At 41.1% G+C, this 13,943-nt stretch overlaps 1 protein-coding gene across 1 annotated transcript; it reads right to left on the bottom strand.

The window, feature by feature from the left end:
- Positions 1-109: 109 nt before the first annotated feature.
- On the bottom strand, positions 110-13,357 carry LOC115199082 (protein mono-ADP-ribosyltransferase PARP12). Its single transcript, XM_029761635.1, has 9 exons — positions 13,254-13,357; positions 7,942-8,087; positions 5,740-6,115; positions 5,345-5,489; positions 4,409-4,544; positions 4,012-4,132; positions 1,826-1,904; positions 1,473-1,678; positions 110-1,276 (listed from the first exon to the last, which is right to left on the bottom strand). Exons 1-9 carry the CDS (start codon positions 13,273-13,275, stop codon positions 1,221-1,223), a joined length of 1,287 nt encoding a protein of 428 aa, XP_029617495.1. The 5' UTR covers positions 13,276-13,357; the 3' UTR covers positions 110-1,220.
- Between the last annotated feature and the right edge of the window lie 586 nt (positions 13,358-13,943).

The following is a 13,943-nucleotide window of genomic DNA, read 5'->3' on the forward strand; positions in this document are numbered from 1 at the left end:
ATTGGAGAAAGATAAATAAAGATGAACAAAGGGTTGGTGAAACGCAGATTTATTAGAACCAAGAACAATCATGGAAACTACCAGAACACAAAATAAAAGCATTCAAACATTTCAGATTTTATTCTGCTTTTAATCAAAACCTTATTTCATGGAAACATACACTGTTTTTGTCTTTATTCATTGTGTACAGTAACAATATGGCAGTTTAAGCTTTCAATCATATTAAAGGTACCTAAAACGAGCGTCAGCCCCTTTTTAGGAACATTTTAACGCAGTGTTATTCCAACATTGATACTACCACATTACTGTAGATTGTAATGCATTGCTTTTCATAAAACATAATCAATTCATCATTGCTAAAAGTCAAACTGTTCAACTGTTCGTAACAGAATTTGTTTACTCACAGTTCTTCTGAGAATTTATTGCAGCAATAAAAATGTAACTCATCTAGGGGTAAAGTACAAGGCAGTCTGTTTATTCTGAACAGCCATGTTAGAAATGAACACAAGCTAGATGACCAATGATGTGTATATACATCATTGGCTATGACCCTTGATTCAAATAAATTATTCAATTAAAATATTAAGACTTATTTAACGATGGCTTTGAATATTCCCGTCTTTTCGAACAACACCCGAGATAAAAGGTATGACCTACATTTCAACATCATGCACACAAATGTTATCTAACTAAATGTCCCAGTTACTTGATCATGGCAATCTGCTACAGCATTCCTCATATATGTATACCCTACAAAGGCAAAGTGCAATATCTGCTTAAAATAATTAACAGAAAAATCTGACTTCAAAGTATTTTTCTGTCCAGACTTACAGCAATTTCTGGTACTTCATGATATATTCTGATTGACTGGGTTGTTCTTGTCAGGAAACTAAATGCCTTATTATCACATATTACACCAGGCCATTGCAACAGACCAAATCTTTTTTACCAAATTTGCATACACTGCACTTTACTTTTGCAGGACAAAAAAAAAAAAAAACACAGAAAAAGGTAAACAGTTTGTTATTGTGTATGTTGTTTCATACACAGTGTATACAGGAGTATATCCAATATCTGTAGTCCATTTCTGCAATAGGCATGTATTTCGTTAGTGAGCTAATGGCAGGTTCTTGTATGTAAACAGTAGCAACCCAATTCTACTTCCCCTAAAATAAACAGGCAATGATGATGTTGGAGTGTTGCGTTGTTCATCATGCTCTCTAGACACGCCTGATGTTGCGCGTCACCCTTGTAGACTGGTTGGTTTGCTTCATGGCTGCAAAAGACAGAGACATTTAGAGAATGCTTCAGACAAGGCCTAAATACATATTGTCATTCCTTTTCTAGAAAATCTAATTGATTAAGACCTACTATAAGAATGATGACCTCCAAAAGAGATCCCACTGAAGTTATCTCTCCTCTAACATGAGTTACACATCATCTGCAAGGCTACACGTCTTGAGGCCTTCTACCTGAGAAGTCCAGCTTGTAGGTCTGTCCGTTGACAGTGTAGGACATGCATCCCTTGAAGTCCTGCTGGTACTGGTGTTCAATGTCAGCACTGTCTTTGAAGGTGTGCCAGCGCCCACTTTTCCCCCCAAACTGCCACTCTGGAGATTCACTCTGGCCCACTGGGGACATCTTCACTCTCTGGAAAGCAGACGTCACTCGACCAATTCTGTTCAATCAGAGAGACCGTTTCGTTTATCTCAAGTAAAATATCAATACATTCAAATCAGCACATTCAAATAATGAGGGTTTTATCTACGGCACAGTCAATGTCTTCTCCTAAAGGGGCAATCCGTTCGATTGTGTTTGAACTTACAGATTTCCGCTTTGAGGTGGTTGGTACTTTGGACGACGGACAACTCTCCTCTTCCTCTTCCCGCTCACCTGTCTCATTTCTGACAAACACACAAACACATAATGAACAGAGAAATGAATAAGCAACGCAGAACATGTTTATTCACATACTTTCACTTTCCCAGTTACGTTGAGTCTTTCTGTTTTGAGTGAGTCACAGACTGGCAACCGCTTGGCATCGACCAGTGAAGGACATGGATCCGTTAGCGCGTACGGCCCAGTACATCCAGGAGCTCTATAACAGGCGGTGTATATATGTGTATTTATATATATACAGTTGAAGTCGGAAGTTTACATACACTTATGTTGGAGTCATTAAAACTTGTTTTTCAACCACTCCACAAACTTCTTGTTGACAAACTATAGTTTTGGCAAGTCGGTTAGGACATCTACTTTGTGCATGACACAATTCATTTTTCCAACAATTGTTTACAGACAGATTATTTCACTTAAAATTCACTGTATCACAATTCCAGTGAGTCAGAAGTGTACATACACTAAGTTGACTGTGCCTTTAAACAGCTTAGAAAATTCCAGAACATGATGTCATGGCTTTAGAAGCTTCTGATAGGCTAATTGACATAATTTGAGTCAATTGGAGGTGTACCTGTGAATGTATTTCAAAGCCTAGCTTCAAACTCAGTGCCTCTTTGCTTGACATCATGGGAAAATCAAAAGAAATCATCCGAGACCTCAACAAAATTGTAGACCTCAACAAGTCTGGGTCATCCTTGGGAGCAATTTCCAAACACCTGAAGGTATCACGTTCATCTGTACAAACAAAAGTACGCAAGTATAAACACCATGGGACCATGCAGCCGTCATACCGCTCAGGAAGGAGACGCGTTCTGTCTCCTAGAGATTAACGTACTTTGGTGCGAAAAGTGCAAATCAATCCCAGAACAACAGCAAAGGACCTTGTGAAGATGCTGGAGAAAACAGGTACTAAAGTATCTATATCCACAGTAAAACGAGTCCTATATCGACATAACCTGAAAGGCCGCTCAGTAAGAAAGAAGCCACTGCTCCAAAACCGCCATAAAAAAGCCAGACTACGGTTTGCAACTGCACACGGAGACAAAGATCGTACTTTTTGGAGAAATGTCCTCTGGTCTGATGAAAGAAAAATAGAACTGTTTGGTCATAATGACCATCGTTATGTTTGGAGGAAAAAGGGGGAGGCTTGCAAGCCGAAGAACACCATCCCAACCGTGAAGCACGGGGGTGGCAGCATCATGTTGTGGGGGTGCTTTGCTGAAGGAGGGACTGGTGCATTTCACAAAATAGATGGCATCATGAGGCAGGGAAATTATGTGGATATATTTAAGCAACATCTCAAGACATCAGTCAGGAAGTTAAAGCTTGGTTGCAAATGGGTCTACCAAATGGACAATGACCCCCAAGAATACTTCCAAAGTTGTGGAAAAATGGCTTAAGGACAACAAAGTTAAGGTATTGGAGTGGCCATCACAAAGCCCTGACCTCAATCCTACAGAAAATTTGTGGGCAGAACTGAAAAAGCTTGTGTGAGCAAGGAGGCCTAAAAATCTGACTACACCAGCTCTGTCAGGAGGAATGGGCCAAAATTCACCCAACTTATTGTGGGAAGCTTGTGGAAGGCTACCCGAAACATTTGACCCAAGTTAAACAACTGAAAGGCAATGCTACAAAATACTAATTGAGTGTATGTAAACTTCTGACCCACTGGGAATGTGATGAAAGAAATAAAAGCTGAAATAAATCATTCTCTCAACTATTATTCTGACATTTCACATTCTTAAAATAAAGTGGTGATCCTAACTGACCTAAGACAGATAATTTTTACTAGGATTAAATGTCAGGAATTGTGAAAAATTGAGTTTAAATGTATTTGGCTAAGGTGTACATAAACATCCGACTTCAACTGTATATATATATGCGTTATTGTTATTTTATTGTGTTACTATTTCCTTTTTTTCTTTAGCAAATGTTTCTTACTTTTTAACTCTGCATTGTTGGGAAAGGGCTCGTAAGTAAGTATTTCACGGTAAAGTCTTTACCAGTTGTATTTGGCGCATGTGACAAATAAAATGTGATTTGATTGATTTGACATGAACGTTTTAATGTCAATATAAGTGTTTGTCTAAGGTTTCTTTCAGTCTGACTCACGTCTGAATCGGATCTCGAAGATATCGGAGCCGATGTTGAACGTAAGAGAACCGTTACGGTTGCCTTGGAATTTCTTCTCGATCTCAGAACTCTGGATGGGGCCTGGGTTTCCCTTGGAATCCTGAGAGAAAAAACAAACACTCTTTCTGTCACTCAACAATAGTTTCTGTGACACTTTTTCTCTCAATAGCATTACATGTCATATGATATTATGTTTCTAAGCTGAATTAAGACTGGAGAAGAGGATTCCAGAGTTCCAGAAGAGGTTTCCATGGTTCAGTTTACTTCCTGAATTGACTGAATTGAAATGGAATTGACCTCAAACCTGGCATGTTCCTAAGTTCAGCTTCTAAAGATAACGGTACACTTGGGGTTGTTGCCTGGTGTTCTGCTGTACCTTTTCTCCATATTTGGTCCAGCCTTTGCTAGTTGAGTAGAACCAGATCCACTCTGTCTGCTGACCATCCAAACGCCTCACCCTCAGATTCTTCTTACCGCGGACTCTCATCGCCTTGAAATCAATACTCACTGCTCTACAGAGAGAGAGAAAGAGAGACGGACGGACAGAGGGAGGGAGGGAGAGTGAGTCTCAATTACCAAAAGTATTCTTTCAAAGTCCTTGAAAGAATTTTGATCAGTCAACCAAACCAAAACCGTTCAAAAGTTTGGGGTCACTTAGAAATGTCCTTGTTTTTGGAAGAAAAGCACATTGTTAATGTTGTAAATGACTATTGTAGCTGGAAATGGCAGATTTTTAATGGAATATCTACATAGGTATACAGAGGCCCATTATCAGCAACCATCACTCCTGTGTTCCAAGTGTATCATTTTAAAAGGCTAATTGATCATTAGAAAACCCTTTTGCAATTATGTTAGTACAGCTGAAATCTGTTGTCCTGATCAAAGAAGCAATAAAACTGGCCTTCTTTAGACTAGTTGAGTATCTGGAGCATCAGCATTTGTGGGTTCGATTACATGCTCAAAATGGCCAGAAACAAAGAACTTTCTTCTGAAACTCATCAGTGTATTCTTGTTCTGAGAAATGAAGGCTATTCCACGTGAGAAATTGCCAAGAAACTGAAGATCTCGTACAACGCTGTGCACTACTCCCTTCACAGAACAGCGCAAACTGGCCCTAACCAGAATAGAAAGAGGAGTGGGAGGCCCCAGTGCACAACTGAGCAAGAGGTTAAGTACATTAGAGTGTCTAGTTTGAGAAACAGATGCCTCACAAGTCCTTATATTATATATATATAGTATATAAAGATAATGTATGTAGGCCTATCTGGCTCTGAACTAAACTAATACCATCAGGTGTACTTCTTCTCCTTACCCGTAGGGGGTGTTGTAGATATTGATCCCCTTATTATTGGGTTGGGAGTACTGTGCCTCCAAAATGTGATCGTTGGCTATGTCCTTCCAGCCATGTCCATCTTCCAACTGCCATTTGTAGGGCCCGCTAAAGACACGCTGAGCCTCTGACAGGGAGGCACAAAATGAAAACAGGTCAATTACGCTCCCAACACGCTCATTCATTGCATACATAAATATCTCTGTTCATGGTCACAAACACAAACATATTAGCTTGATTTGGCCATTGTCCATTTTCAGTCTTGGTCAATTAACATTTCTAAACGTTTCAAGCTTTATGGATTGAATTGAAGCAAACATGTCGACTCCCTCCCTCCCTCCCTCCCTGACCTTATTACAGCCTAGTACACGTCTCACCTCTAGATGAAGACCTTTCCCTGGCCCGGTCTCTTCCTCTCCCTCCAGATGAAGACCTCCTCCTTTCTCTCCCACCTCCTCCTCTCCCTCCAGATGAAGACCTCCTCCTTTCTCTCCCACCTCCTCCTCTCCCTCCAGATGAAGACCTCCTCCTTTCTCTCCCACCTCCTCCTCTACCTCCAGATGAAGACCTCCTCCTGTCCCTCCTCTCACCACCTCCATTCCTGTCAGAGGAGGAGCTGGGGTGCTTGAGGAGACACTTGGCTCCATAGCGACAGTTGCCTCTCAGGGCGTATTTGCAGACGTGTCGGTAGTGGCATCTTTTCCCATCCCGGCAGCAACCACTGTTGTAGTACCGGCAAGGCTCTTCCTGATCCTGATCAAATATAATATTATCAATCAAACTGAAATAGATATGAGCGCATGAATTACACAGAATATGCAGTGCCTTCAGAAAGTATTTAGACCCCTTGATTTTGTTACGTTACAGCCTTATTATAAAATAGAATTTTTTAAAAATCCCTCAGCGATCTACACACAATATCTCATAATGACAAAGCGAAAACAGGTTTGTAGAAACTTTTGCAAATGTATTAAAAATAAAAAACAGAAATAAGGGAAAGGGGGATACCTAGTCAGTTGTCCAACCACCAAATGTATTCAGTTGAAATGTGTCTTCCGCATTTAACCAATAACCTATTTACACAAGTATTCAGACCCTTTGCTATGAGACTTGAAATTGAGCTCAGGTGCATCCTGTTTCCATTGATCATCCTTAAGATGTTTCTACAAGTTGATTGGAGTCCACCTGTGGTAAATTCAATTGATTGGACATGATATGGAAAGGCACACACCTGTCTATATAAAGTCCCACAGTTGACAGTGCATGTCAGAGCAAAAACCAAGCCATGAGGTCAAAGGAATTGTCCGTAGAGCTCAGAGAAAGGATTGTGTCGAGGCACAGATCAGGGGAAGTGTACCAAAACATTTCTGCAGCATTGAAGATCCACAAGAACACAGTGGCCTCCATTATTGTTAAATGTAAGAAGTTTGGAACCACCAAGACTCTTCCTAGAGCTGGCCGGCATGGCCAAACTGAGCAATCGGGGGAGAAGGGCCTTGGATAGGAAGAAGATAAGAGAACCTTACAGAAGGACAACCATCTCTGTAGCACTCACCAATCAGGCCTTTATGGTAGAGAGGCCAGACGGAAGCCACTCCTCAGTAAAAGGCACATGAAGCCCGCTGGGAGTTTGCCAAAAGGTACCTAAAGACTCTCAGACTTTGAGAAACAAGATTCTATGGTCTGATGAAAACAAGATTGAACTTTTTTGCCTGAATGCCAAGCATCATGTCTGGAGGAAACCTACCACCATACCTACAGTGAAGCATGTTGGTGGCAGCATCATGCTGTGGGGATGTTTTTCAGCGGCAGGGACTGGGAGACTAGTCAGGGTTGAGGCAAAAATGAATGGAGCAAAGTACAGAGATCCTTGATGACAACCTGCTCCAGAGCGCTCAGGACCTCTGGTTTACCTTCCAACAGGACAACGACGCTAAGCACACAGCCAAGACAACGCAGGAGGGTCTTCGGGACAAGTCTCAATGTCCTTGAGCGGCCCAGCCAGAGCCCGGACTTGAACCCGATCGAACATCTCTGGAGGCCTGAAATAGCTGTGCAACAATGCTCCCCATCCAACCTGACAGAGCTTGAGACGATCTGCAGAAAATAATGGGAGAAACTCCCCAAATATAGGTGTGCCAAGCTTGTTGCGTCATACCCAAGAAGACTCAATGCTGTAATCGCTGCCAAAGGTTCTTCAACAAACTACTGAGTAAAGGATCTGAATACTTACGTAGATGTCATATTTCATATTTGAAATGTTTTATACAACGGTCTAAAAAACGTTTTTTGCTTTGTCATTATGGGTATTGTTTGTAGATTGAGGGAAAAAAACTATTTCATATATGTTAGAATAAGGGTTAGGGTAAAACCATCCGCTAAATTACCATATTATATGATATCATATTATTCACACTTTTATTTTTAGAAGGAATTATATTGGGTGACGTTTGTAAAATTGAACAGTTCATTTGTACAGGCTATTTTATTTATTTTTTACGCAAAAGGTTTCATTTGAGCCCCAGATCGAAACGACAAAAAAATAGGATGCTTGATATTTTTAGGGGCTTAGTTCTGACCTGCTGACACTGGGCTGAGGTAGATGACGTGTGCCTCTGCCTGGGTCCTGCTGCATCACTGTCTGATTCCTCTTCTGTAGCACTGCTCTCAGAGTTACTCTCAGAGCAGCTGATGACCTCCCGGTAGCTGCTCCCTTGACTAGGGTCTGGACAGGGAAAATAGAATAGAAATACAATAGAATAGAACAATAGGAAATAGAAGAGAAGCTGTGATTACAGTGTGATATTGGACCAGTGTGATATCAAATTGTGTTTTGTACACTGTAAAAAAAATCCTGTAATTGTCACGGTAAATAAACGTATAATCAACAGCAACAAACTGTAAATGCTGAATAGAGTAGGTTACTGTAAATTACATTGCATTGTGGGGATTTTTTTTTACGACTGGGAAATATTTTAAGTATTTTGTACCGTAAAAAATGCTATGTAAAAACACAGTAGCAGTTCACTTACACAATACATTTAATATTTTATTATTTGTTAATTGGTACCAGTTTTGTTATTTTATATGGATTACTTTGTTTATGGCAGTGCTGTTTGTATATTTTTTGTATAATATAAATCAGAAAGGCACATCATACAAATAATTTTCCATTGTTAAAAGTAAACCACAAAAATAGGAGCTACATGTAAAATGCAGGCCTCATTTCAGTACCAGTAATGGTGCCGTCAATGGATTCCAGCCAGTGAGGTGGACAATTTGTGAATGCTCAGAAGACAAGTTACAAGTTGCTCCATGTTTCAGCTGTATTTGTGTGTGCATAATATGAGTGAATATTTTCAATATGATGTACACTGAGTGTACAAAACACTAGGAAAACCTGCCTTTTCCATGACATAAACTGTTCAGGTGAATCCAGGTGAAAGCTGTGATTTCTTATTGATGTCACCTGTTAAAGCTACAATATGTAACTTTTTTGGGGACCTGACCAAATTCACATAGAAATGTGTGTTATTGTTCTGTCATTCGCATTGAATGCCAGTCTAAGAAGCGGTAGATCTGTTCTATGTGCACTATTTCTATGCTTCCCGTTCTTAAGTGTTTTTTTTTTTTTACTTTCGGTTTTGTACACCAGCTTCAAACAGCTGAAAATACAATATTTTGGGTCATGGAAAATATATTTCACAGCGGTTTAGATGGTACAATGGTTCTCTACACTATACTTCCTTGTTTAGTCACATAAACTATTCTAATTTTAGCAACCAGGAAATGGCAGAGCAATTTCGGCATAGTGCATCTTTAAATACACTTCAATTAGTGTAGATGAAGGGGAGGAGACAGGTTAAATAATCATTTTTAAGCCTTGAGACGACTGAGACATGGATTGTGTATGTGTGCCTTTGAACAGGGTGCCAAGCGCACCGGTTTGAGTCTGTTAAGAACAGCAACGCTGCTGGGTTTTTCACGCCACCACCCAAAGGACATCCAGCCAACTTGACACAACTGTGGGAAGCATTGGAGTCACATGGGCCAGCATCCCTGTAGAACGCTTTTGACACCTTGTAGAGTCCATGCCCTGACGAATTGAGGCTGTTCTGAGGACAAAAAGGCATCCAACTTAATATTAGGAAGGTGTTCCTAATGTTTTGATAACTCATTGTATGTTACATGCTGTCGGGGGGAGAACTCTGTAAGATAATTATGTGCGTTGTCATTACTAGCCAGTTAGCCAGGCTAACTAGCTACCTTTCCCCTGTGTCCTACACTGTGTATGCCTTACTTGTAAGCAGGGTTGGGTAGGTTACTTTCTAAATGTAATCCGATATAGTTACAAGTTACCTGTCCAAAATTGTAATCAATAACGTAACTTTTGGATTACCCAAGCTCAGTAACGTAATCTGATTACATTCTGATTACATTTAGATTACTTTCCCCTTAAGAAGAGGCATTAGAAGAAGACAAAATGTATGTTACCAATTGAATGACATCTATTGCAGGATAAATCGATGTCAAAGTTTACATAGCGGGCCATATATGGATGTTAAATTTTACTTTACGGGTTGGTTACATAGGCTTCTTCTAACCCATCGCTTTCTACTACATATAATAACATGATTAAATTCTATCTTTACATTAAAAACCAAAGTATATCAGAATTCCAGTCATTCCAATAAATGTTATACCCCTTGATGTTCAAGAATAGGACTTGGAAATATGGAAGTATAGATTAGCCAAATTGTTTTACCTGAGCATGACCCCAAAACTAAGGACTTATTAGCCAGCCCTACCCTGTTGTTTATGATTTTGTTGTCATGGAGGACTGATTGGCCTCATAGATTTGAGTTGAAAAATAAATGCTGCGCTCATGGAATGGCATGCTTTGCCAAGAGTGTGCAAAGCTGTCATCAAGGCAAAGGGTGGCTACTTTGAAGAATCGAAAATATAAAATATATTTTGATTTGTTTATTACTACATGATTCCTTATGTGTTATTTCATAGTTTTAATGTCTTCACTATTATTCTACAATGTAAAAAAAAATATCTAAAAAAATTAAGAAAAACCCTGAGTAGGTGTGTCCAAACTTTTGACTGGTACTGTATATATAATTTATACGTCCAAAAATGGATGTAGCAACTACAGATTGCCCCTTTAAGTCTATCAAAAGTGTGTAAGTTTGAGCATGTGTCCATAATTTTTTTTATCAGCTTGAATTAGATTGAGCAATAAAAGCCCCACTTTTATTCCAAAAACTTGAATCCGCACTATGCAGCTGATGCAAGAACACATTTTTCACTAGGTGTCCACTCGTTTCAAAAACAATGATCGATAGGCAGTTTAAACTTCTTGAATTCAACCATTATTTCATTCAAATACACATTTAGATTTGTGAACAGCCATCCACAACAACCACAATCCGTAAGGTGCAAATAGCTAAACCAAATCAAATTTTATTAGTCACGTGCGCCGAATACAACAGCTGTAGACCTTACAGTGAAATGCTTACTTACGAGCCCCTAACCAACAATGCAGTTAAAAAAAATACAAATACGGATAAGAATAAGAAATAAAAGTAACAAGTAATTAAAGAGCAGCAGTAAAATAACAATAGCGAGACCATATACAGGGGGGTACCGGTACAGAATCAATGTGCTGGGGCACCGGTCAGTTGAGGTAATATGTACATGTAGGTAGAGTTATTAAAGTGACTATACATAGATGATAACAACAGAGAGTAGCAGCGGTGTAAAAGAAGGGGGGGGGATGCAAATAGTCTCGGTAGCCATTTGATTAAATGTTCAGGAGCCTTATGGCTTGGGGGTAGAAGCTGTTTAGAAGCCTCTTGGGCCTAGACTTGGCGCTCCGGTACTTCTTGCCGTGCGGTAGCAGAGAGAACAGTCTATGACTAGGGTGGCTGGAATCTTTGACAATTTTTAGGGCTTTCCTCTGACACCGCCTGGTATAGAGGTCTTGGATGGCAGGAAGATTGGCCCCAGTGATGTACTGGGCCGTTCGCACTACCCTCTGTAGTGCCTTGCGGTCGGAGGCCGAACAGTTGCCATACCAGACAGTGATGCAACCAGTCAGGATGCTCTCGATGGTGCAGATGTAGAACCTTTTGAGGATCTGAGGACCCATGCCAAAACTTTTCAGTCTTCTGAGGGGGAATAGGTTTTGTCGTGCCCTCTTCACGACTGTCTTGGTGTGCTTGGACCATGTTAGTTTGTGGGCTACACTGCAGCCCCGTTGATGAGAATGGAGTCGTGCTCGGTCCTCTATTTCCTGTAGTCCACAATCATCTCCTTTGTCTTGATCACGTTGAGGGAGAGGTTGTTGTCCTGGCTCCACACTGCCAGGTCTCTGACCTCCTCCCTATAGGCTGTCTCATCATTGTCGGTGAGCAGGCCTACCACTGTTGTGTCATCGGCAAACTTAATGATGATGTTGGAGTCGTGCCTGGCCGTGCAGTCATGAGTGAACAGGGAGTACAGGGGGGGGGGGGGTACTGAGCACGCACCCCTGAGGGGCCCCTGTGTTGAAGATCAGCGTGGCGGATGTGTTGTTACCTACCCTTACCACCTGGGGGTGGCCCGTCAGGAAGTCCAGGATCCAGTTGCAGAGAGAGGTGTTTAGTCCCAGGGTCCTTAGCTTATTGATGAGCTTTGAGGGCACTATGGTATTGAAAGCCGAGCTGTAGTCAATGATTAGCATTCTCACATAGGTGTTCCTTTCGTCCAGGTGGGAAAGGGCAGTGTGGAGTGCAATATAGATTGTGTCATCTGTGGATCTGTTGGGGCGGTATGCAAATTGGAGTGGGTCTAGGGTTTCTGGGATAATGGTGTTGATGTGATCCATGACCAGCCTTTCAAAGCACTTCATGGCTACAGACGTGAGTGCTACGGGTCGGTAGTCATTTAGGCAGGTTACCTTAGTGTTCTTGGGCACAGGCACTATGGTGGTCTGCTTAAAATATGTTGGTGTTACAGACTCGGACAGGGAGATGTTGAAAATGTCAGTGAAGACACTTTCCAGTTGGTCAGCGCATGCTCACAGTACACGTCCTGGTAATCCGTCTGGCCCTGCGGTCTTGTGAATGTTGACCTGTTTAAAGGTCTTACTCACATCGGCTGTGGAGAGCGTGATCACACAGTCTTCCGGAACAGCTGGTGCTCTCATGCATGTTTCAGTGTTATTTGAATCGAAGCAAGCATAGAAGTAGTTTAGCTTGTCTGGTAGGCTCATGTCACTGGGCAGCTCTCGGCTGTGCTTCCCTTTGTAGTCTGTAATGGTTTGCAAGCCCTGCCACATCCGACGATCCGTATGATTCGATCTTAGTCCTGTATTGATGCTTTGCCTGTTTGATGGTTCGTCGGAGGGCATAGTGGGATTTCTTATAAGCTTCTGGGTTAGAGTCCCGCTTCTTGAAAGCGGCAGCTCTACCCTTTAGCTCAATGCGGATGTTGCCTGTAATCCATGGCTTGCTGCGTATAGGCATGGCTTCCTTGTTTTTAGTCTACCAGTTTGTCTATCCTGAGCATTATAGGACATTGTTATGAGTTACAGAAATGAAAGTGAAAGCATGTTAGAACTTCCTAGAAACAAAATCCTACTATTATAGTAACTTTACCATAAAGACTATACCTGAGAACAAAGTAAACATAGAAACGTGAGTTTTATATAAAACGCCTAAATTAACTTTAACGTGTTGTCAAGTTGACTAGAACCTATTGAATCAAAGCCGTCAGTCTGACACGAAACAACAACAATTCACGCATCATACCGCTTGATATGAAACATAAAGGGAAGGGAATAAAACAAAAATAAAACATTGTAAGAAAATAATATAATCAGTTCATATTTAATGCGTCTTACCATTTACGCTGCTGGACGCCATGGGGAGAATAGTAATAGCTTTCGTTTCCCAGTGAAGCTTGCGCAATCATTTTACATTAGGGACAGATCGAAATTTATTTTGCTTTGGGGAGGGTTGTGTGTGTGTTTTCTTTTTATTGGGCACAGGGGATGGTAGTGTGTTTTTTCCTAGGTTGACATTCACTCTTTTGCATTTTTTACTATATAATTCTTCCATCCTAGCCAATGTCCCCATCTGCTTGCATGCGCCTCCCCTATAAACAAGGTGTTTTGGTACTTCCCTTGTGCACTACCTTTTCCTTGCACTAACTTTAATTATAAACTGGGTGGTTTGAACCCTGAATGCTGATTGGCTGACATATCAGACCGTATACCATAGGTATGACAAAACATTTGTTTTTCCTGCACTAATTAGGTTGGTAACCAGTTTATAATAGCAATAAGGCACTTTGGGGGTTTGTGGTATATAGCCAATATACCACGGCTAAGGGCTGTGTCCAGGCACTCCGCAACAGCCCTTAGCTGTGGTATGCCATATACCACACCCCCTTGTGCACTTTGTCACCAAAGCCCCATATACTACCCACCACTGCGACCTGTATACTCTCGTTGGCTGGTCCTCGCTTCATATTTGTCGCCAAACACACTGGCTCCAGGTCATCTATAAGTCTTTGCTAGGTAAAGCCCCGC

The sequence above is a fragment of the Salmo trutta genome, chromosome 8, assembly GCF_901001165.1.
Source record: "Salmo trutta chromosome 8, fSalTru1.1, whole genome shotgun sequence".
In the NCBI taxonomy this organism is placed as follows: domain Eukaryota; kingdom Metazoa; phylum Chordata; class Actinopteri; order Salmoniformes; family Salmonidae; genus Salmo; species Salmo trutta.

Bases quoted from the DNA above. Each gene is read 5' to 3' on its own strand.
- LOC115199082 (XM_029761635.1), bottom strand. From the start codon at position 13,275: ATGGCGTCCAGCAGCGTAAATG. The intron at 1,905-4,011 runs GTGAGTCAGACT...TGTGTTTGTCAG, and splicing joins CTTCGAGATCCGATTCAGAC to AAATGAGACAGGTGAGCGGG. The intron at 1,679-1,825 runs GTAAGTTCAAAC...CTGATTGAACAG, and splicing joins CCACCTCAAAGCGGAAATCT to AATTGGTCGAGTGACGTCTG.